We start from the raw sequence: 25,033 nt of genomic DNA on the forward strand, positions 1-25,033 counted from the left end.
AGGTCTGTTTCCTTGTCATCTCCACCAAAGTTACATGATGCTCACAGACACTGACTTGCCTGCGTTATCTGGTTTACCACGCTTGACCTGATAAAGTTACCTCCTATCAGGAGATCTGTTTCTTCCATTAAGCAAAATTTGGTGTGTTTTCATTCTGTGAATTCAGAATTAAGGAGAGGACAAGGGCCAGCTCGAGTAGCTGGTTCTAGGCAGCCTTGTGGGTACAACAGTAGGAGTGGAGGACACAAAGCAGGCTGGGAAGGGGTGTTCCTGAAGAAACACCCATCTCAGCACACTCCTGCTTCCAGCTCTGCACCTTGGGAGGCATTTTGCTCCTTATATCCATATTAATTGCCAAGTCATGTCTATTCCGCTTCTGAAACTCTGCTTCACAGAGCCATTTAGAGCCTCACTTAGTTTCGTTTTGCTGCAATATAGCCCCTAACAAGTCTGCAGCTTCCAGTTCCTCCTCCATACTTCCTCCAGAGTTACTTTTCCAAGAAGCAGATTCTGAAGTTAATACCCTGCTAACACTTAAAAAAAAAAATGAATCACACGCGGTTTCAGGATAAAACGTGCATTTCCCCATTTATCTCCTACCTTACTTTCAGAATATTTGCTGTTTCTGTCACCCCATTCAGTACTTCGGGATCCCTCAGGCACCTCTGTATTGCTGTTCAGTAATGGAGCTTGGCTCTAAACCTCAGTGCAGGATTCCCAGCCGAGAGCTCTCTCCACAATGGCCAGTCCTTGAATTGATTCTTAGTACTAACAGACGGCCTTCCATAGTATGTTACTTATATCTGTTTTCATTGCTGTAGCAAGTTTATCTTCCCTTAGACAGGTCTTTCATCTCCCAGATTTTATTATTAAAAAAAATAAAACCATCCACACCTATATCAGTGTCTTAACATGCTGTGCTTTGCATTAAAATACTGTTATGCTATATCACAAGGGCATGAATTGTAGGGATTTATCTTGTGCATTTGGTGACAGAAGCATAAAGTTCACTCAATAAATAAAATATCAGTCAAATAACCAGTTGGTAAGAATTTATTGGCTAGCCTGAACAAATGGACAGGATTATTTGAGAAAGAGACACTCTAGGATAATTGTAGTGTTTTGCTATGGCAAGGTTTTTACCTGGTACACCAATGGCCTGGTAGGTCGAATAGTTTGTAAACCAACTGCTTTCCCATCATATATTCTAACTCTTCTACCTCCTGTATTGTCATATCTCTCACAGCAGGGATTTTTCTTTCAGTTGATATAATATCAACTAGATTTCACTACTGAAAAAATTTGGTCCCAGCCTGCAGACAGACAAGTTAAAACCTAGTGTTTAAGTGACTTAGGTCATGGGGCAGTTTAAACAGTAAAGGGGGCAGAATCTGGTCCCCTTTCCCTAATACAGGATTTTACTTCACTGTTTTTTCTGTTGTTTGTGGGTCTTGAACTCAGGGAATGGGTGTCATTCCTGAGCTCTTTCACTCAAGGCTAGCATTCCTCTACTTTTAGACACTACTCCACTCCCAGTTTTCTGGTGGTTAATTGGAAGCAAGAGTCTCACAGACTTTCTTGCCCAGGCTGGCTTTGAACCGCCATCCTCATACCTCAGCCTCCTGAGTAACTAGGATTACAGGTGTGAACCACTAGGACCTGGCTCCACTTCACTATTCTTATGTCCACTTTCTTTCCTCCTGCTAATATAGGCTTGGCAGTGAGCTACCTTAAGAGTAAAAAGGCAAATGTCCTAGAAACCCCAAGGTCTTGGCCTACTTTCTGTAATGTACCATATAGACTGGGTATTTATAAATAGGTTTTGCTGACAGTTCTGAAGGCTGAAAAGTCTAAGGAGCATAATACCAGAGTCTAGCACATCATCTCATGGTGCAAGGTGGAAGGTCAAGTGACTGCTCAAGACAAGCAGGGGCCAAACCTACCCTTCCTAGCCAGAACACATACCTGTGACTACTAATCCTCCCAGGATAATGGTAGCAATCCACTCACAAAGGCCCTTAGGACTTGCCTTTAAAGCTCTTCATACCATCATGACAACAAAATTTCAATGAGAGGGAGAGTCAAAACATAGCATGTCAGGAGCTGGGAATGTGGCTTAGTGATAGAGTGCTTGCCTGGCATGCATGAATCCCTGGGTTCGATTCCTCAGCACCACATATGCAGAAAAAGCTGGAAGTGGCATGTGGCTCAAGAGGTAGAGTGCTAGCCTTAAGCAAAAAGAAGCCAGGGACAGTACTCAGGTCCTGATCAGTTCAAGCCCCAGAACTGGCAAAAAAAAAAAAACCAAAAAAACCCAAACATGGCATGTCATCTGTGTGTGTGTGTGTGTGTATGTTCTAAAGGTACTCAGGGCTTCACACTAGCTAGGTAGATGATCTACCTTCTTCATTTTCAATTTTCTATATATTGCATACCTACATATGTATATTATTAGATGCTTATTTGTTAAATGTAATATATATTAAATATAAATTACATTATGCAACTTTCAGGAGTTCTTAACTCTTCACAGAGAAACCTTTTTTATTTTTTTGCCAGTCCTGGGGCTTGATTTCAGGGCCTGAATACTGCCCCTGGCTTCTTTTTGCTCAAGGCTAGTACTCTACCTCTTGAGCCACAGCACCACTTCTGGCTTTTTTCTGTTTATGTGGTGCTGAGGAATCGAACCCAGGGCTTCATGCATGCTAGGCAAGCACTCTACCGCTAAGCCACATTCCTAGGCCTGAAGAGAAACTTTTGAATTGTCAAAATATACCCAGCTCTGGACACTAATCTGCTCATTTTGTATTAAGATTTGTGGGTACATCATTTGGAATTGAAGTCTTTCTTAAATATTTTTCAAAACTACTTTAAAAAATATAAGGATTTCTACCCTAACGCTAGCTGGTACTAAAATTAGATGACAGGAGAAATACATAATTCCAGTTATTTTCTCCCCTTAATACAAGGGGAGTTTCAAGTCAGGGCCTCACTCCCAGCAGACCAGCTCTCTCCCTCTGAGTCAGGCTCCCAGCCCTGGTTGGTTTGGTTGGTTGGTTGTCTGTTTCGTTTTTTGCAGTGGTCCTTTTTGAGATAGTCTTACTTCTTACCAAGACATGTGCCTGGGCTGTGATGCAGCTAATTTTAGGCTTCTTGCTGTAATTAGGATAGCAGGTGCATCCAGTCAGTCCCTGGTTAAGAAGGGCTTTTTATCAACTTTTCTGCCTTGGTTGGCCATGAACATGGCCATGATTCTTTCGAGTAGCTGGGAGTATAGGCTTAGACCACTAGTGCCAAGATAGTTTTTAGATTTTTATACCTCTTTACTATCTCCTATCACAGACTGGAGAACTTGAGATATTTTTATGTTTTCTTGCTTTTCTGATGCTATTTCCTATACCCTACTTGATTAACAAAATTCTTTTCTCCCTTCCCTCCAGGCTGGGTCTCCCAAGAGGATTCAGAGCACACTGATAACCTACCAGTGCCTTCACAGAGTCCAAAGAAATTAACACGATGTAAGTGATTTCTTTTCCATTGCATTAAGAGTCAGTTGAGCCAGGTGCTGGTGGCTCACACCTGTAAACCTAGCTACTCAAGAGGTTGAGACCTGAGAATCTCGGTTCATAGCTAGATCATGCAGGAAAGTAGTCCCGACATGAGACTCTTATCTCCAGTTGGAAGTGGAGCTGTAGTTGCGCATTAGCCTTGAGCAAAAAAGTTCAGGGCCTGAGGACTGGCACCAAAAAATACATATACCACATCTAGTTATTTGTTTTATGGATCACAATTTTCAAACAGCCTTCCTGAGATATGAAATACTCCCTCCATTGGCTCTTAATATTCTGCTATAAGCAGGAGCCTTCCTTTCTTCTCCAGTGATTTTATTATCAATATATAGATTCCTCTCTCTCAGTGCTTTCTTGTATATATAATCTTTTCAGTATTCAAACTGTGTTGGCCTGTAGGAGCTCTTCCAGGATTACTTCCAGATCCTAGTGCTTCAGTAACTCTAAATTCTGAAATAATTTCACTTTACAAAAGCCTACAACATTGTGTTTTACCATGTGTTCCACATGTTGATTTCTTAAAATGTTACCATATTTGATAACCATTGTTCCCAAACATTATTATTTGCTTTATATTTTGTTTGTCTATCTTCTAATTGGTAGTTTATATCATATACATAATGCCTGTTTAACTCTTGATACTTCATTATCAGCTTCCTGAAGACAGGTTTTGATCACTGTAATGAACTAAGTTAGAAAATTAACTGTCACAGTCTAAATACAGACCTTATTCACATTTGGTCACTATTCCCTGATGTGTGTTATCACATTTTTCCCAATCTAGAAGCCAAACCAGAATCAAGCTGGCAAGTCTCTTTAGTCTCTGAATAATGCTTAATCTTTTTTATGACCTTGAGTGCTTTTCAGTGTACAGCAGGTTACTTATTTTGAGGACTGTTCCTTTAGTTGGGCTTATCTGATTGTTTTCATAATTAAGTGCAGGTGGTTCATTTTGGCAGAACTAGCAGCACAGAAATGGCACTGCACCATCTTAGTAATTAAATCTTATCAGGTGTGTGATGTCTGTCTTGTCCCATTGATGGTAACATCAACTTTCACCAGTAGCTTAAGGTGGTATCCAATACATTTTTCCACTACAAAAATATCTACCCCTTTTGTTGACTAAAAATGGTCCCATGGGAAATACTTTGTTTTGATTTGTTTGCCAGTCCTGGGGTTTGGACTCAGGGCCTGAGTACTGTCCCTGGCTTCTTCTTGCTCAAGGCTAGCACTCTACCTCTTGAGCCAAAGCGCCCCTTCTGGCTTTTTCTATATATGTGGTGCTGAGGAATCGAACCCAGGGTTTCCATGTGTACAAGGCGAGCACTTTACCACTACACCATATACCCAGCCCCATGGGAAATATTTTGAAACTCTGCAAATGGCTTCTTTTGTGGTGGTGTTAGGGTTTTGAATTCAGGGCTTTAGGTTTGTTAGGGTAGCACCTGTAGCTTGAGCCATGCCCGCTATCTTCCCCCCACCCCCATTCCTATTTAACTGTTTGTGGTTTGCTGTTCCATCTGGGCCGGGCCTCTGTCCCAAGATCCTCCTCCCTAAACCTCCTTCCCAGCCAGGATGAATGCACAGCTTGTTTCGTTGAAACAAGGTGTCACTTTTTGCGGAATCTGACCTTAAACCCAATCTCTTGCCTCCTGAGTAATCTCTTGCCTCCTGGGATTCTAGGTGTGAGTCACCATAAGTGTCCTAACTGGCTTTTTTTTTTTTTTTTGGCCAGTCCTGGGCCTTGGACTCAGGGCCTGAGCACTGTCCCTGGCTTCTTCCCGCTCAAGGCTAGCACTCTGCCACTTGAGCCACAGCGCCACTTCTGGCCATTTTCTGTATATGTGGTGCTGGGGAATCGAACCCAGGGCCTCATGTATACGAGGCAAGTACTCTTGCCACTAGGCCATATCCCCAGCCCCCTTGTCTTTCTCTCTCTCTGTCCTAGAGACTAAACTTAGCTCCATGCACATGCTGCCTAGCATTCTACCATTGAACTGTGTCTTCTTCCTTCACTGTATTTTATATTTCCTCAGTTTCTGTACATTTAAGAGTTAGCATTCTGCAAAATAAAAATATTCTCCCTTGTCCCCCCCACATATGTATTCATTGATATCTGTCAGTACATACTCATCCTTGGAATCCAACTTTTTCAACACTTTGAGATCAAAGATTAAGTCCTCAAATCAGTTTCACACTGGCAAATCCAGAATATATACAACCATCAAGAACTCAGACTAATTTTCTTCTTTAAAACTGAGTTTGTGCTTACCTATTTAAAATAGACTACCGCCTGGGCAGCATAATACATCATGCTGTATTATGGTAGAGGAGTCCGTTACCTCCTGGCAACCAGGAAGCAAAGAGCAATAGCAAGGTGCTGGGCTTCCAGGATTCACTATTTATCTGATATTCCTTTCATGAGAAGAGTTCTACCCCCTCTTAAGAGCAACAGGCTGAGGACCAACCCTTTAACACAGGGCTTTTGAGGGACAGTCAAGTTCCAAACTGTAGCAAACAAAAAACCAGAGGTACTGAGAAAGATGCTACTTACCTAAAATCATAGAGGCTGATTTGGGGAGGGAGACAAGGATTTGGAAAAGATATATTAATAGTAATTCTGAGCGTGTTAATAATAGTTGAAATTGTTAATGACTTAAAACAAATTCATTAAGTGTCCATGACTCAAAGCTGGAACGTGTATCATAGTGCGGAATCACGGACACCACATCACTGTGCCCTAAAGTCAAAGTCGAGCTGGACACAAAGCAATGGGAGATTTCCCCTCTGCCTGAACCTAAGGCTTGCGAGCTCAATGCCCAAATCCCAGCCTTCTCTGCTCTGGGGCAAGTATGAACCAGGATTGTCAAAAAGGGCTGACTTGACTCTGGAGTTGGACTGCTTCTTACCCTTGCCCTTTGGGTTTCCAACCCTTCCATTGAACCACTTGGCCTTCAACAGCCGGCCTTATATAACCCATAGTCTGTTCAGGACTTGTTAGTCCCAGCACAGTATCTGCAACGGTGAAACTTGGAGGTACTGATGCATAAACATTTCCACCCTCTACAGAAGATGAGAGGGATCTGATTAGTAAGAAGTTGTGATATTGGGAGTGGGGGTACATATTTATAAATCCCAGTACCAAGGAGACTGAAACAAGAGAATTACAAGTTTGAGTCTAGCCTGAGACCATGTCTCAAAAACTAATGAAATGCGTACATATATACATACATATAGGAAGAGAAGGAAGAGGTTCTAAGATACAATGCATTCTGTAAATTAGTATGTTATAAAAATTTTTAGCTGGGTGCTAAAAAATTTTAGCTGGGTGCCTGTAATCCTAGCTACTTAGGAAGGTGAGATCTGAGGATAATGGCTTGAAGCCAGACTGGGCAGGAAAGTCCGTGAGACTTTTATCTCCAATTATCTAGCAAAAGGCTGGAAGTGAAGCTGTAGCTCAAATGGTAGAGCACCAGCCTTCTTCAGTGAAAAGGCTATGGGGCAGCACCTAGCTCTTAGTTCAAAACTTAGCACAAGCAAAAAAAAAAGCTAATACAAAGAAAATACTAAGAAAACAACTGTAAATTCAAATGACAACATATGTTAATATGGTAGGATTAGGACGATGTTTTTCCCATGTGTAATATTTTTGTAATACTTTCATAATAAAAATCAACACATGCTGAGTTAACAAAAGTTACTTTTAATTTTAAATTTTACCAGCTAGCCATCTATAATTTACCTTAAAATTAAATGTTTCTAAAATGACTATTGCTTACCTTTCCACTCAAGTCCTTTCTCAGGGCAGCCTGTGATTATTTTATGATGGGAGCCTCAGGAAAGCCAATGTGTCTGCATCAGCTGTTAAGTGGATATAATGATGATCAGTTGTTTTTTTTATTAAAAAGAAGCATCTTTTTTTCAAAATCATAAAAGTGGTACAAAATATGACTTCAGAATACTGAAACTCTTCAATGTATTTCTTTTCTCTTTTCAATAGCCCCCAACAATGGTAACCAAGACATGTCAGCCTGGTTCAATCTATTTGCAGACTTGGATCCACTTTCAAACCCAGATGCCATTGGACACTCAGATGATGAACTTCTTAATGCGTGACTAATGTTAATTTCAGGGGTCTTGAGACATCAGTTTTACGACATACTGCCTTTGTGGAAAGGAGGTTCTATTATAACCCACACCTAAGACTGTATTTGTGACTATAATACCTGTCAGCCAACTGTAATGGGATGGTAAGGACCACATATGAATAGATTACATATATCTTTGGATTTGTAGATGCTGACACTAGGTGGAAAAATTTTAAAGTAACTGAATCTGCAATATTTAGATGTCAAATTTAGGTCTAAATAATAGTTAGGAATACTTCTGTCAATAAGGAGTTGAGCTTATTTCTTTGAAAACCATTTTATATTCCTTATCTTGCTGACTGAGAATTCTGTATGTGGTAAGGACAGCATGTACACTGGGTGTGGTTTGGGGGGTGTTTTCTTAGATAAAACAGAGTTGGGGAGTCTGTTGTGGAAAATAGCACTAGCCCAGCTTTGTCTTTGGTTGGAAAGGTAGAATAAGAGCACTCAATTTGCTTTGATGAAATCAGAGAAACTTATACTTGTTCCTCTCCATGTGGAAGCTAAAATGTAATATAATGAAGCTGTAATGTTACCTATCATTCACACAGAAATCATGGACACCCCAATATCATTATCAAATGGGGTAAGTAGCAGGATGATTAACTTGTACACCTATCCTCTATAGACATGGGGAAAAGTCATTCTTCACATCTCAAACAAAAATATGCAACAATATTCAAGATAATTTGCAAATATTTTCAGGCTATCACACATGGCTTCAATAAAATGCAACATTCATCTTACTCCTAAAACGAGTGGAAAACATTCCCTATTTGGAATTGCCAAGAAACTTCTGTCCGAATGAGGAAGACAAATGCTAGGCACCTCTTTCTTCCACGTATTTGCATACTTATCTTATGCTATGATTTAGCTAGAATATTTTCACACAGAGAAAGCCCTAAGTGACTAATAAGGAAATGTATAATTTTTCCACTTTTCCATTTTTGTGGGTGACATTTGAGACTCTATGATTATTAAGCAAAAGCTGTTACCCTTGCAGGGTTTAGAGCCTAAGTTTTGGAGGGAAGGTTATTTAATGGAAATTAGTGAACACTGACTAAAACAGAGCTACTGAGTATTCACACTAACCACTCAATTCCTGTCCGTTGTTTCTATTCTTTTAGTTGTGAGGCAATATTCCAAGTGTTAGTTTGCCATCTAGTCCATTGTAATTCCATAAGAAAACAAAGTTGTGTTCACTGAATTTTCATGCGGTTCTAGTTCAAAACTGGCTGAGAATTGTCTCTGTAAGCATTTTTTTTAGGGATGGACTACAGTACAGTAGGTATAATCTGTGGCAGTCTGACCTAACCATAATGTTAGCTGCCATATACTTTCCAGAAAATACACCGCTATGGTCAAGTATGGCACAGGAGGGAAAGACTTTGAGGGCTGGAAACATAGGAAAGGTTATAAAATCTTCCCTTAATGTCTTTCACAGTATTATTCCTGTTTTTATTTTTTTTATGAGCTGTTATCATTTCAGAAACAATTGTTGAAGTCTTCCTTTTTTATTCAGTGAAAAAAAATTTCAGACTGCAAAACTCATTGTTCTGCCAAGATTTTTACCTCAATTATGATTATCAATCGCAATCTAAATTCTATGCCTACAGTGATTCTAGTGCTCCCAACTTTGTTTTAAAAAATTCCAAGCTTACGTCTTGGGTTTGTGCCATTTTTCTTGGCAATATGATTCTTTTAATACATTCTTTGAGAGACATTTGAATATTGTCCCTTACATAGTAGTCCTTGTTATCAAGTATAAACAAAGATACTTTAGTAAGTAGTGGTCCTTGTAGGGTACAAGCTTGAATCCCAGACTACGAATGTGCAGGAATAACACCTTCAATTTCCCAAGAACAAAATTGAAATGCACACAAGATTTTTCTCATTCAATTCTTAGTTTCATCTTTCAACACAAAATATAAATTATCATTTCAACTTCCACAACTCCATTTTGAAAGCATATCAATAATTGTTATTAAATGAAGAAGAATAATTCCTGTTTTTGCAGAATTAGTCATTTGAGATCCAAAAGTAATTTGATGGTCAGAATGAGACCTTTTGCTGTAGTAAACCAACACTGATAGCACAGTGTTTGCCTTCCTGCCTATAATCCTGAAGGCAAGCACAAGTCAGCAGGGGTGATGGGGAGGACAGGCAAGCAATAAGCAGCTGCTGCTATCTCACTTCAGCGCATCCATTCAGGAAGAAATCAGTTATCCTGCACCAACAGTAGACTGAGAATAGCTCTTTCAAAATAGATACCTTTTCTATTTAGTGGGGGGAAACATTGATCTTGTACTTTATTTTATACCAGATAAAAATGCACTGGTGGTCAGAAAAGCCCCAGCAGAACTTACCTGCCTACTCTCTCTACAACTGCCTCTACAGGAGAGGCAGGATAACAGGGCATAAGATCAGTGTAGTTTGTTACTTTTTGAAGTCTTTGTTTTGCAACTGTAGAACATAGCTCTGATAAAATTAGAAACAAACTATTTCAACAAAATAGGTTTTAGTATTTGCATATTGAAATAAAAGTGTATTTCAGCTGTAGATGTTTCAAATAACTGCATTCATAGATCATCTAGAAATGTAGAGGGCTTAGAGCATTAAAAAAAAGGAAGATTAAATATGCTCTATTTTTCTGAGCCTTATTTATTATAAATAAAGACTGAAAGATGGCATTAAACAAAGTTTATTTCCTAAAGTGTTCTGTTGTTTATGAGATATTTCAACAATAATTCAATTATTGTTTTCCTATTTTAAAACTTGGGTTTTATCTCAGGACCACAATAGCAAGAAAGTAAAATGAAACTGACACACTTGAGAATGAAAGCAAAACCAGAGCAGTTGCTATCCTTGTGAAGTAAATACAGAAGAGGACTGGAGGTGATTTTTTTTTGTATATATATATATATGTGTGTGTGTGTGTGTGTGTGTGTTTATGTATATACACACATATTTGTGTATATTTATATATAAATATATCTATATCTATAAACACTTTGACAACAAACACAGCTATCAGATGTAAAAATTCTGAGTTTTGACTAGCCATTGAAGGACTTCCATTAGTATTTATCATGAGTTGTTGAAAGCAGGAACAAAAAGTAGATAGCCAAAGTGATCTAGTTACTTCTGTCTTCCATAGCATTGCAGAGCCCTACATCTCCTTATTCAGCACTGAAGCAGCCTAGAATCATAAGATACAGATATTAGGAAGAAATAAAATCTTAAAATATTTACTAATCCAGTAGCACAGAACACAATACATTTAAACATGCAATAGTAAGGAGTTTAAATATGGCAAAGAAAACCTACAAACAGGTTTGAGTGGCTCATATTCAGAGGCCCAACATAAAACATCTTTCATCTTCTTGTATAGCTTAAAAGAACACTAAAAAGTTCCACAAACACTGTCATTTGCTTTCTCCTGGGATTGAGATGGAACTTAAGGTTTGTACATACTAAGCCATGGGATCTACCACACTGAACTACATGCTTAGCCCTGCTGTTAACATTTAAAGACAAGACATAATTCTTCATTCAGTGGTGGAAATAAACTGGCCAAAGAGTACATAAAAAAGAAAATAAGGATCTGGTCAGTAATATTTCAAAGTGCAAATATCTCCCAAGCATAGTGGCTTCTGCTTATAATCCCAGATACTGGGGAGGTGGAATATAGGGAAGATGATGGTTCAGTACCAGCCTAAGCAAAAAGTTATTGAGACCTTGTCTCAACCAATAAGCCATGACCACTTCAAGGACACCCCAGGCAAATATGGAAGATATTCTCTGAAAAATAAAAAGCAAAATGGGCTGGGTATGTGTGCCTTAAGTGGTAGAATACCTGCCTAGCAAGAAGGTGACTCAGAGTTCAAAACCCCAGTACTATCTAAAACAAAAAACCCTATTTCCTGCTGCTTCAGTATCACTTCCAGCAAGATATGAACTCCTGGCCAAGGTATACTAGTGTGACGCAGGATTGCCCTTACCTACCCTTCCCTATCAGACCTAGAAGCATATACGTAAATTCCTGCAAATCCCCTTTATACCTTCTCTTGTGTAGTTCCCTCTGCCTTCAAGGCATATGCACTTAGGTCTTAATTCGAGATCTCTTGTTCCAACCTGCTTGGCAAAGCCTCCCCTCCCTTGATGTTGTCACCTCACTGCACAGTGAGTGTCCGTGGGACTAGTGAGCATATAATAAACTTCCCCCTCCCCCGTGTCTCCTTTTTCTTCTTTACTTATTCCTCACTGAACATCATCCAAAAAAGCAATTTAAAAAAATGTAATCATACTGGCTACCAGTGAGGATCACTGGTGAGATCTGAGGATCATAGTTTGAAGCCAGCTGGGACATAATTATATCTAATTCACCACAAACATACACACAAAATGTAACCATGCAAAGCCTTACCATGCAGAAATAATGACTGTTAACATTATGGCCTTTTTTTTTTTTTCATGCTGTGCATTACGATCCAGGTGATTTCACATCATTGTCTTCTCTCCCTAAAATGGGCAGATTATGTTAAAAATGACCTCTGTGAGACTAGGGTTGTAGCTCAGTGAAAGAACACTTGCTTAGCACACATGGAAAGCCTTATAGGTTCAATCTCAGCACTACAAAAAAAAATTTTTTTTAATTAAATGATCTTTTTAAGTCAAAGTCACATAAAGGAACAAACGTATAGACATGTTCCCAAGATTAAATACATTTCTCTTTCAGTTTTGCAACTAGAGCAACATTAAAAATCAGAGGAACATTGGTGTCACTTTTTTTTGTCAGTTATGAGGCTTGAACTCAGGGCCTGAGTGCTGTCCCTGAGCCTCTTTGCAATCAAGGCTAGCACTCTACCATTTTGAACTACAGTGCCACTTCTGGTTTTTGAGTGGTTATTTGGAGATAGTTTCATGGGAACTTTTCTGCCCAGGCTGGCTTCAATCCTCGGATTTCAGCCTCCTGAGAAGCTAGGATTACAGGAATGAGCCACCGGTGCCCAGCTAACTTGCTGATTTTTAACCAGCTTCCTTTGGTACTTGAACCAAGCTGCAGCAATGGAGAGAACATGGGAGACAACAAGAACAGGGCAAAGGCCCAGTGTCTAAGACCCACAATCTGCAAAGACACTAAGATATGTTTTATCAGAATTGTTGGTACAGGACAAATAGTGACGCTTGGTTGTTGAGTTCTGCAGTTGAGACTTGGTTCAGAAACAGACTTTGACATTTTACAGATGTATGACCCATTATGCTAATTGGAATTAACCTAATACCAATTTTATCTGTTAGTGAAAAAACAACAGTTCCTGGCTTCATAGGGTTATTATGAAGATTAGGGTAAAAGTAACAGGTTAAGTGCTTGTCAAATGGTAAGCATTACCAACTTTTTATTTCAGCTCAGTATCTTGATTATATTGTATTTACAAGCTAAAATAAATTTCATGGGACCACTTTCTATGATCCAAAACCCTGTTTTCTTATGGAATCACATTGACCTGGTAAAAAAAATAACGTGATTGCTTAGTTGTTGGGTTGTTGTTTTTTTCACACAGAAGAAAGCATTTTATTTTTATTTTATTTTTGGCCAGTCCTGGGGCTTAGACTTAGGGCCTGAGCACTGTCCCTGGCTTCTTTTTGCTCAAGGCTAGCACTCTGCCACTTGAGCCACAGCGCCACTTCTGGCCGTTTTCTGTATATGTGGTGCTTCAAACATATGGTGCTTGAAACCCAAAACCCAGGAGAGGAAAAGTACCAGGAGTGACTGGGTCCCTCCACCCGCCTCCTGGCTGCCTCCCATGGAGCTTTTTTCCTTTTTCCTGAGGCTTTCTCCATCTGGAGCACAGAGCCCTCCTAGCTTACTTTGGGCTAAACAGCTGCCTGAACCGACCTCGTGGCCTTTGCCTCCGTTGAATGAGTGTAATATTTAAATGTAAAAACTAATCTACTGTCAGCATTTCGCTTATCATAGACTTAAGAAAACAGGCTCAAGGAGGTGACTTTTTCTCCCAGGAGAGCTAGGACTAATAACTCCAAATACTTGGTGCTGCTAGCCTCTAAATTCAGTAGTTTCTTTTTCCTCTGATTCATCAGAATGGTCTCAAAAGTAGGTGCTTCAGGCATGGGGTGGAGATGGTTACACTGCTAGTTTTTCATCATTGCAGCTTCCATGGTAATCCTCTATAAAATATGCCAATTCAGCAGAACTCTTCCATTCTAGTGAGTCAGAGTATATAGAGGTAAATTCTCAGTTGAGAAACATGCTAAAGGCTGAAGAACAAGTAGTGTAAATGTGTGTGAACATAACCAGCAGTTCAGAGATACTGATTAAAGGGAATTACAATGTCTTGACTCCAGCCTCATTCAGACAAATCCAGCAACACACAGAAAGTTAATATAGAAAGCAGTACTTTTCATGTAGTTTTGATTACAAGCTGGATAGGAAATGCTTTTTATATTTACATATGGCAATCTACAACAGTTTTATGGTACATAGCTCAGTGGTAGAATGCAGTTCTACATAAAAATACTTTCCTTGTGTATGAACACAGTTTTCTACTTGACTTCCTAAAAGTTGGTTCGGCCCTTTGGAGACCCAAGCATTTTGCAAAACCCAGAGCCAAATACAAAGGCTACAGATAGGATCATACCATAGTACTCTGGGCGCTACAGGAACTCTACCACTGAGCTCCACCTGCAGTGCAGAAAAGGAGAAAACTTCATGCCAAGATGAGGTTCTCCTTGCATTTAAGTAGGTTGAATTGTGTTTTTTTTTTAATTTATTAATTGAACACAAATTTTTTTACAAGGTGTTGTGCAAAAAGGGTACAGTTACATAGTAGGGCAGTGTGTACATTTCTTGTGATATCTTACGTCCTGTTTTTCTATCCCTTCTCTAGGTCAGGTAGACATATATACAATATACAATGTATCAAGAACATATATAGTATTCACAGACTTGGTCTCTACTGTCTCTCCGTCTCCCTTTGTTAACAGTCATATATCAGGGAGATCGTGCCCCTTTGTTTTGTGTTCTAGGCTTGTCTCGCTCAACATTATTTGTTCGAGTTCTGACCATTTCCCTGCGAATAACAATATTTCACCATTCCTAATTGCTATGTAGTATTCCATTGTGTATAAGTACCATATTTTTTGGATCCATTCATCTGTGGAGGGGCATCTGGGTTGTTTCCATATTTTGGCTATTGTGAGTTGTGCCGTGATAAACATGGAAGTACAAATGTCTTTTTGATATCTTAGGTTTTGCTGTTTAGGATAGATGCCTAGGAGTGGTATGGTTGGGTCATAGGGTAGGTCTATATTGAGCTTTTTGAGAAACCACCATACTGTTCTCCAAAGTGGTTGTACTAATTTGCACTCCCACCAACAATGGAGAAGGGTTCCTCTTTTCCCGCACCCCCTCCAGCATTTGTTGTTTCCTGAGTTCAGAGTATAGGCCATTCTAACTGGGGTGAGGTGGTATCTCAGGGTTGTTTTTATTTGCATTTCCTTTACTACCAGGGATGTTGAGCATTTCCTCATGTGTTTCTTTGCCATTTTTATATCTTCTCTTGTGAAGTCTCTCTTTAGCTCCTTTGCCCATTTCCTAATAGGTTTATTGGGCTTGGAGGGGCTAAGTTTTTTGAGTTCTCTGTAGATAACAGATATCAGGCCTTTGTCTGTTGCTGTGCTGGTAAATATCAAGTAGGTTGAATTGTAACCATCGGTTTATACTCTAACTCTGGTTAACTTTATCAGAATTAAAATTCTTTTGGAGACAGGCTCTTTATAGGTAGCCCTAGAATCCCTGAACACTAGATCCTCCTGCCTCTGCCTCCCATGTGTCACAGGCATGCACCACAATAACTAGTTCAGAAATATACATATGTAGCCAGGTGCTGGTGGCTCCTGCCTGTAACCTTAGCTACTCAGGAGGCTAAGATCTGAGGATTGTGGTTCAAAGCCAGCATGGGCAGAAAAGTCCGTATGACACTTATTTGCAATAAACTACTCAGAAAAAGCTGGAAGTAGCACTGTGGCTCAGGTAGCAGAGCACTAGCAAAAGCTCAGGGACAGTGCCCTGAGTCCAAGGCCCAGGACTGGCCAAAAAAAAAAAAAAGGGGGGCGGTTTTTTTTTAGCAGTATTGCAATTTGAACTCAGGACTTCCATGCTCTACAACTTGGACCATGCCCATACCCTTTTGCTTTGATAGGGCCTTGCACTTTTACCTGAACAGGCTTCAGGAGGTAATCCTCCTACTTATACTTTCCACATAGCTGGGACCACAGGTACATACCAACATACCTAGTATTTCCATGGAGATGAGGTCTTGCTTTGCCCAGGCTGGCCTCCAACCATATTCCTCCAGTGTCTGTCTCTCAAACAGCCAGGACCTCAGGCACATCTGGCCAGAAATAAATTGTGGGTGTCTGGGCTGGGAATGTGGCTTAGTGGTAGAGTGCTTGCCTAACATGCATGAAGCTCTGGGTTCAATTCCTCAGCACCACATAAATAGAACAAAGCTGGAAGTGGCACTGTGGCTCGAATGTTAGCCTTTGAGCAAAAGTAGTTCAGGGACAGTGCTCAGGCCCTGAGTTTAAGCCCCAGGACTGGCACAAAATAAATAAATAAATAAATAAAAGCTGTGGTTTTGGTTTTTTTTTTTTTTTAAGGTGAGGAGAGAAGGAAAGAGGAGCTAGAAGGGAGCAAGAGAGAATACAAGGGAGGAAGAGAAGAGGGGATGGGAGAAAAGGGAAGAAAGCAAAGAAGGGAAAGAAAGGTGAGGGGGGAAGAAAGAAAAGAAAAAGGGCTAGAAATGTCTCAAGTGGTAGAGCACCTACCTAGTAAAGCATGAAGCCCTGAATTCAAACCTAGTACACCAAAACTGAGAAAAAAAAAACACAGCAATTTGATGACCAAATTACTTTTACTGAAAACATGACCCTACTTTTAAATTATTATAAAGGTGGTGTACAAATGGGTTACGGTTATGTAACATTTTGGACAATGTCACTTCTTCCCTTGCTTTCCTCCAGTTCCCCCCCCACCCATTCCCATCCACAAATTGTATAGTTCACTTTCAACACAGTGTCTAGTGATCGCCAATGCTGCATTTGTTTACCCTTTGACTCAACTTTCTGAGTGACTGCAAAGCAGTCTTCATTGGATTTCTCAGAATCAGCTGTATGTCTTTCCAAAAAGCAAATAGTGACCCCCTAATAAAGGTAAAAGTTAACAATCATCCCAAGCCCAAAGGGGGTATGTGTAATATGCTTCATTTAAGTGAAAATTTCAGATTTGCTGAATGGTAATATGTCTGCAGTGGAAGCTAAGCAGCATTATAGGAAAAGTCAAAACAATCCACAGTACAATATTGAGCTCTCTGCTTCCTGAACGCTCACAGTTTGTCCTCAGTCAGCGAGCGGCCTCTTTGCAACCAATACCATCACACACCAAGGGCTACAGTCACAAAAGGACAAGAATTTTAAAGAAAAAAAAATCTCTCAGCTTTAGGATCTTCAACAAACCTTGACTTACTGAAATAATTATGAACCAATACATCTTTTAGTAGCTGCATATATATTTGAGTTTGTTTATAACACTACAAAGACTACTCTAGCTTTGTAGCAAGAATTTTTACTAAGACAAACATACTTTTCTCTCAATCTGTGAAGAATACGTGTTACATCAGACTAAAAATGTCTAAAAAGAGTTACGGAGATAAATAAGGCTCAAGTAGTAGAGTGCTAGTCTAGCAAGCCCTGAGTACAAACCCCAGAACTACAAAGAAGTCTGAAAAGAAAAGCAATTCCAGTTTTTGAGACAATAGTCATAAAAATACACAGGAGAAACTCTCAAGAACAGACTTTATTTTTAACATAAAAGTTCTCTTTTCTTGTGAGGCAGCAACAAGTGTTCAGGTACAAGGAATACATAAGAACATAGTAACAATATCTATTACCACTGGAAATGCTGCTTTTGGGGTAGAATTTCGTTAGAAAACAATTTTAAAAATTGCATTTTAAAAAGATTTACAGAGCTTCAACAGAGATAAAAGATGCAGAGTTTAAAAAACATAAATTATACTCAACAGGACTGTATAAACAAAATATTGTTCAGGGATACTCTGCTTATCACTAATTTGGGCAGAGTAAAAAAACCTTAAAGTGCAGACTTAAGTATTCTCAGCTTTATTTTGCATTTCAAGACTTCCACCGATCTAGTTGGGGGTAACAAAAAATCTAAGCATTAAGGAATGAATCTGAAGTTTAGAACAATAAATTTAGTAGAAGCAATTTTCCTTAACTTAAGAGAAAATCTTGACAACCAGTCCTAACCTTGGACATAAAGGTAGCAATAAATTCTGCCATTTTCGATACCTTCTTCCAGTGAATGCCAACAATTGTTTTAAAGAAAAAAAGTCTTTCACTGTTGCCAGATATTCCCCAGTATGCAATAGCACCTTCTAAAGATTGATTTTGGTTAAAAGTGTATGAAACATTTTAAACAATATAGAATTGTGTTCAAAATTAAAAATTTGACATCCACACCCACCATATTTAACCTAGGAAGCAAAACTAGTACTTTTAGAATACAAATGGTTACAAAAACCAGATAAGCAATAGAGTAAAAGACATAGTCATGATCAGTAACAGTAAATTTATCAGTTTACCATTAGAAGGAATAAACTGTTTAAGGGTAAAAAGTAAGACTGACAAAGAGAGTAACGGAAATAGTTCTTTTTGCCAAAAGATACATGCCATCCATTTTTCTTTTACTCAAATGGATTTTATTTTAATTAAAAACATTTAAATTGGGAACCTGGGAATGTAGGCCCATGGTAGAAGGCTTGCCTGGCATGCATGAGGCTCTGGCTTCGGTCCCCCAGCACCGTGGGGGAATTTAATTATATTCCCATTGAAGCTATTCTATTTAACTTCTGTACAGTTTCCTACCAAGTGACACAATAATAATGGAGCGCGATTTTAGAATACAATATTATGTATTCTATTGAGAATACTTTTGAAAACAAATCAGCCATCTGGAAACAAAGGGTTAAATGAAACACCTATATGGGCCTAAGGTTAATATTTCTTAAAAACTATGATAAAGCTTCTATGCTTAAAAGTTAGCCCTTTGGCACTGACGTGTAAGAGTTGTTTTATACCTTGGAGCTTTGACTTCACATCTCAGGCTCTATTTCTCTCAAATCCAAGAGATGTGTTTGGTTACCATACAGTTCATTTCCTGCAAATTCACATTCTCCCTACTACTAAACTTCTATTTATAAGTCTAAATAATAAATCGAAAACTTGTTCTTCCATTCTGATTTTTAATTGCTTTAGATTAAGGATTTATGAAAACCTACACAAAGGTGTGAATTTGATAAATGTGCACAACGAAGAGAAAATGTTGCATACTAATATTCTAATTTTGAATTACCCTTGAGACTGGGTTGGGGACAGAGACCATAAAGGTGAAGAAGTATAAAGCAAAGCAAAGAAAAAAGATTTGGTGAAATTTAAATAAACAACAGAAACCCCTGAGTTTAAAAAAAAAAAAAAGTTGAGCAAAATGTTTTTAACAACTTTTTCCCACCCATTCCTATTAACTCACCCAATTTCACTTTTACCTTTCTCTTGTACTTTTGATTGAGCAAATACTGGTGAAATAGTTAAGTCAAAAGGCCTAAGGAAGAAGGCAGAGTTAAAGTAATTTTTAAAAAAATCAGAAACTTCCGATGTTGTGAAACTGAGCTTTGATTGATGTAGAAACTATAACTTAATAGTTCCCAGTCACTAGGTTTTAGGTGGAAAAAATACCAAATTCCAAAAGTCCTACCAACTAAAATCTTACACATGCATTAAGATGTTTTTAAATATCTGATTGGCCTAAAATACACCTTCACTTTAAACTGGAAAAGGTGCATTTTAAACTGCTCAAATTTCATATGGGTTTAAGTCTTTCCATATGACTTATGACTACCCTTAGATTTTCCTTGATGGAATATGTCTGGACAAGAGGATATAAATAACCTCCAAGATGGTAATCCTTTTACAAGGACTTAAAAATATCTTTTTTTTCTACCTATCATATGCATAAGAACATCAAATCATTGCATCATATGAAGATATTAAAAGGATGCCTTTTATCAACTTTGCTAAAGTTCACTTCTAAAAAGAGTTGCTCCTTAATTTCATTACCACATACCCAGAAATGAAATACTGTCAGGTAATATTGGCAGTGGTTTGTATTAGAATGAGCCCAAATACAAAACTGTATGGATTTTTCAAAGGTATCTGTTGTTTATAATCCAAAGCTCTTATCTGTTTCTTTCCACTGGAATATTGGACAACAACTTAGAAAAATCTGTAGACAACAAATCTCAGTGCCAACAACTGTAAAGAAAAGTCAATCTCAAGATTCTGTGGCTACGGATCGCTATTCAATGGATTACACTCCTGGCAAACTACTAACCCTGACCAAGTCCACAAGACAACAACATCACAAAAGCAAAGGAGGAAATCCATGCACAGCCATTTTAGGGTCTCTTGGGGCTATGATACAGTGATGATTAAAGGTAGAATGATACCTGGCAAAGGAGGGCGAGCACGTGATAAGACATTTCACAGAAAACCAAAGGGTTCCTCACTCCTAGCTAGCAATCAACACTGGATAGTTTCCTTTTGGCTCACTGACTTTTAAACCAAGTTCCAATATGGGAAAACATATTAAAGCACTTGTCTTCAGACTATAACTTTTCTGACCACGTGGTGAAATGTGTACAGGAGTAGTGAAGAAAACAGCAGTTTTACAAATATTTCACCCAAAGCACAAACAACATCAAAAAACATAAATCACATAATGTAGTACAAATATTGCTTTTTATCTCTTTTATATATACTTGTTTAACGTATTTACCTAACAATTCTTATTTGGGAGAAGGACTTAGTCATGAGACTAACATTGCTGGGAAAATGTCAACAATCCCTTTGGTCCCAAAGCTGAAAACAGCTGAAAAAAGCACACAACTAGAAAGGGAAACAAGAAACAGAGGCCACCAAAGAATCTTTTGAACATCCTGTTTGCTACGCTTCAGAAAATGTTACACTGGTATTATAAAATAGTTTTCATATAAAAGGTGGTTCTTGCAGCATCATTTACATCTCCCTTCAGGAATTATGTTTGCAGGGATCAGGTTTTGCGTGTATATGTGTCTTAAGTCTAATTTGAAAACAAAAAAAATGTGGTATTGTCCCTCAAAAAGTAAACTTATTTCCGTCAGTGCTTTTAGAAAAAGCAGGCTAAGCACTGAGGGTGGGCCTTCATGAGTGGGGCAGAGCAGTGAGAAGGACTGCTTTCTTCCAGAAGCCTTGCTGTCACACGTCACCAGATAGCTAGAGCACATCACAGCCAACAGGAAACACACGATGGCAGCATAGTCAAGTGATGTGAGGACGTCCTAGTTTCCCAGAACATGGTCACACAGCCCTGGGACCTATCCTTCAGCTTCCTCGATTGGTTCTGGTGGTGGAAGTAGGGAGGCTGATGGCAGGACTGTACTGGTTCCTCGAGAGACTCGGTCTTGTTCTGTGCTGGTAGACAAGGAGGCCACAGCAATGGGCTGAAGCAGAGTGGTGGTCATGCCAGTGGTGACTGTCAGGCTGTGGCCAGAGCCTTTGAGGGTGAGATCTGGTGTAGGAAGGAGTGGCTTGAGGATACTGACGAGGCAGAAGGCAGAGCCACTTTTAGGAATGAAATTCACCTTGTTTTTGTCTGGACAGTAAAATGCTGGGATTTCATGAAGTTGTTTTGGCCTAGATGTAGAACAGACAACCCAATACTGTTAAGTCACTGAACACTAGAAATAAACTCTTTACTCCATCTGCCCCACCCCAGCCTCAGAATGACGTATTTATTTAAATTTTATGGTAAAGGTGATGTACAGAGGGGTTATAGTTACGTAAGCCAGGTATTGAATACATTTCTTTTTGAACACTGTTAGCCCCTCCCTCATTTTCTCCCAGTATTTTCCCACCTCGCCCCCTATCCCCCAAGTTGTATAGTTCATTTCCAACACAGTATCTAGTGGGTATCACAGCTGAACTAGTTCACTCTTTGTCCCACTATTTCTGTGCTTCCTTTTCCCCTCCCCAAATCAGATAAACTGACATACAAAAGGTATAGAAATAAGAACAGCGACAAAGGGAAAAATATTGTAAAAAATAAAGAAGCACAAAAAGTAAAATAAACCTCTTATTTCTATTGCTTGGAGTTTACTTCAATAGGCATCATTTTATATGATCATATGCACATAGCTATTGAGCATTTGTGATCCTCTTCCAAGAATATCCTTGTTTGGTCTCACTGTGTGAAGAGTCCTGTTTAATTTATCATGTCCAAATGTAATTGTCTTTTACTATCCACTGGGTTCATGTGTAGATTTATAGGCACATTAATTCTATGCTTCCGTAAGAAAGAATGACATTGCCCCATTCTTATGGAAATAGAAAGACTTGGAAAAAATTATATTAAGCGAAATAAGCCAGACCCAAAGAAATAGGTTGCATGGTTTCCCTCATTTGTAAAAGCTCTCTTACTTTTTTAAAAAGCAGATAATGTGTATAAAGGAATACAGCTGAAGCTATCTATATAAAAAGCCCTGTTTCTTACTAATTTTTTTTGTTATTTGTTTTTTGGGGGGATGGGGGGAAATGGGATAAGAGTCTCACAGATTTTCTGCTTAGATTGGCTTCAAGCGTCCACCCTCCAGACCTCAGCTTCTTGAGTAGTTAGAATGACAGGTGTGAGCCACTAGTACCTGACTGAGAACTAGATTTTTTAAATTAACTATCTTTTTAAAGTTATCTTGTTGAAAGTTGCTTGAAGGTTAGGGGCATAACTCAGTATGAATGTGCCACCTTTGCATAAGCAAGGCCTTGGGCTCTACCCCCCAGCATAAATAGAAATATTTTAAGAATTTTTAAATAACAATACATGTAGCTACTAATGTATGTCATGGATAAAAGTTCACATTTTTGAGACACAGATTTCTTGACTTTATGATCAAATTATGAACCTGGGAAAAAAAAGGGTTGTTAATTTTGTTTGTTTTGACTTCTTTATTTAGTGACAATCTAAAAACCATTTAATTTTCTTTGAGCTTTCATGAAAAGAGATTATGACATACCACATAAAATAAATAACTGGTCAGATTAGGGAACATCCTAGTAACAGCAAACAACATGGAAAATTCCCGTCCTTCTTCTAGTAGTCACTACCCGAATGCAAAAGAATCCCATTATCTTTTACTTCCAGGAGTACCTTACTCAAAAGAAAAGAGGGATAGAGGTTCTATCTATTAAAACTTGCAGTTTTCCTTAGCTCCAAGTATTACTATTACTTCAAGCCATTCTGCAACTTAAAAACCATACATACATGAGAGGATCATCCTAGGATATACTAACACTGCTGCAGAGCTAGAGCTAACCCAGGGGGCTCTCTTAGGGAAAGTGTTCAGTAGCACAGTTTGAGAAACAGATCTCTTTAGAAAGTCTCTGCAGTTCAGTTTCAACTACAACTCTAAGGACTGGACATGGCTCAGGTAGTAGAGTGCTTATCTGGAGAAAGTTCAATCCACACTACTGCCAAAAGAAAGAGAAGAACAAGTGGTAAGCTGTAGCCCCTGCTGCACAGTTGGGTAGAGTAAGGTGACAACAAAAACCACCAGTATATACACAAAGCTGAGACCCTCATCAAGGCCAAAAAGAAATGCCTAAAGAGTATTAAGCATATCAAGTGAGAAGCAACCTAGAAAACAAGTTCAAGTGCCAAAACCATACTGATGATCAGCCATACTTCTTAGCGGCTTGGGCCTAAGGATGGGATGGCCAGGTTAAGTATCTGTGCCTTTATCTAGCTGGGTCGAGTAGTTTGAGCCTGTCATCACAGCTACACTAAGAAGCCAACAGTATGCAGATCACAATCTAGCTGTGTACCTGGCAGGAAGCTAGTATTATACCTGTAATCCTAGCTACTCCAGAGGCACTCTGCCACTTGAGCCACAGCGCCCCTTCTGGCCGTTTTCCATATATGTGGTGCTGGGGAATTGAACCCAGGGCTTCATGTATACGAGGTAAGTGTTCTTGCCACTAGGCCACATCCCCAGCCCCACTTTTTAATTATTATTGCTAATTTTGGGGACATAATTACTAATAGATTCTCATGTGCTAAATTTGTGTGCTACTCATCTTTTATACCAGTAAAAATTCTTAGTAAGCATTAGAATAAAAAAGGGGGTTTTCTTCTAATAGCAGATCAATATATCATAAAACCTGCAATGTGTTACAGCTTGTTTCTTTGATCTATTCATCCATCTATACATATACTCACTGCTCCTGTTTTTCACCTTTCAAAGTATACAACAGAAACAAATAACTCAGAGAGCAAGCTATTTCATCCAAATGAAAGAGTGCACAGCGGAAAACAAAAGACTAACTTATATAACAAATATCTGAAGTCATTTCTAAGAAGGAAATTCAAATTGCTGAGCCAATCAACCATTTCTTTACACTTAGACAAGTACTAATTGCCAAATAAGTAAAATCAAAGAGCTCAACTCAAAAAAGCTATATTTAGGCTTATACTTAATAGGACCCTATTTAAGAACCCTCATGAAAAAGGGCTAAGTCAGAATTTCCAAAGTGAGCATAAAAGTCATCTGAGGGACTTGGTAAAAATGCAGAAAACACAAGCCCTACTTTCAAGTTTATTATTCATTATGACTGGGTCAGGGCCAAGAATCTACAAGTTCAGTGAATTTCCCAGGTGATAATAATACAAGGCATATATGGAACAAACTCTCAGCTGACATCAGGTAAAATTTACAGATCAATGTGGCAGAAAAAACGAAAATAAATACTTGCTAAAATAAGAGTTTTCATTTACTGTCAGATGCAGACAGGAAACTGACTGGTATGTCCTAGTAGAGAAATTGAAGATCTGCATGGCAAATTGTTCAGAAGTTAGGTTAAAAGAGGTACCAATAGGAGGGAACACCAAAGAAAGAAAGAGATGCATATTTCAAATCATTCCAAAGTGTTCATGACAGAGAAAAAAAGATAAACTGTGAACTGGGGAAGGCTGCACTACTTTCATATTTTATTTTAGGCTTCACAGTAAACAAAAGCAAAAAAGGATGGCTCTTAGACTTGAAGCTACAAGACTAGAGACTGGAGGGTATAGGCTAATAAGCACTATATCCCCAAATACTAATCACCCATTTTCTCAGTGGGACACTGTTTACC

General features: G+C 38.8%; 2 protein-coding genes and 1 long non-coding RNA gene across 6 annotated transcripts in view; 1 reads left to right on the forward strand and 2 right to left on the reverse strand.

Moving 5' to 3' along the window:
* Positions 1–8,569, forward strand: part of Ica1l (islet cell autoantigen 1 like) — a 44,018-nt gene extending 35,449 nt beyond the window's left edge. For all 4 annotated transcript variants that reach the window (XM_048344938.1, XM_048344939.1, XM_048344937.1 and 1 more), the window contains 2 exons: positions 3,441–3,518; positions 7,570–8,569. In XM_048344938.1, the coding sequence (XP_048200895.1) occupies positions 3,441–3,518; positions 7,570–7,685 (194 nt within the window). In that variant the 3' untranslated portion in view covers positions 7,686–8,569. The remainder of the gene's footprint in view (positions 1–3,440; positions 3,519–7,569) is intronic.
* Positions 1–12,263, reverse strand: part of LOC125350385 — a 28,351-nt gene extending 16,088 nt beyond the window's left edge. Inside the window, exons 1-2 of the long non-coding RNA XR_007210733.1 lie at positions 12,144–12,263; positions 7,349–7,430 (exon numbers count right to left, since the gene is read on the reverse strand). This is a non-coding gene — a long non-coding RNA (uncharacterized LOC125350385). The remainder of the gene's footprint in view (positions 1–7,348; positions 7,431–12,143) is intronic.
* A 5,313-nt stretch (positions 12,264–17,576) lies between these two features.
* The window catches only part of Fam117b (family with sequence similarity 117 member B), a 52,017-nt gene continuing 44,560 nt past the window's right edge, over positions 17,577–25,033 (reverse strand). The window contains exon 8 of the mRNA XM_048344943.1: positions 17,577–21,544. Coding sequence (XP_048200900.1) covers positions 21,226–21,544 — 319 coding nt within the window. The 3' untranslated portion in view covers positions 17,577–21,225. The remainder of the gene's footprint in view (positions 21,545–25,033) is intronic.

Source organism: Perognathus longimembris, chromosome 4 (assembly GCF_023159225.1).
Source record: "Perognathus longimembris pacificus isolate PPM17 chromosome 4, ASM2315922v1, whole genome shotgun sequence".
Classification (NCBI taxonomy): Eukaryota; Metazoa; Chordata; class Mammalia; order Rodentia; family Heteromyidae; genus Perognathus; species Perognathus longimembris.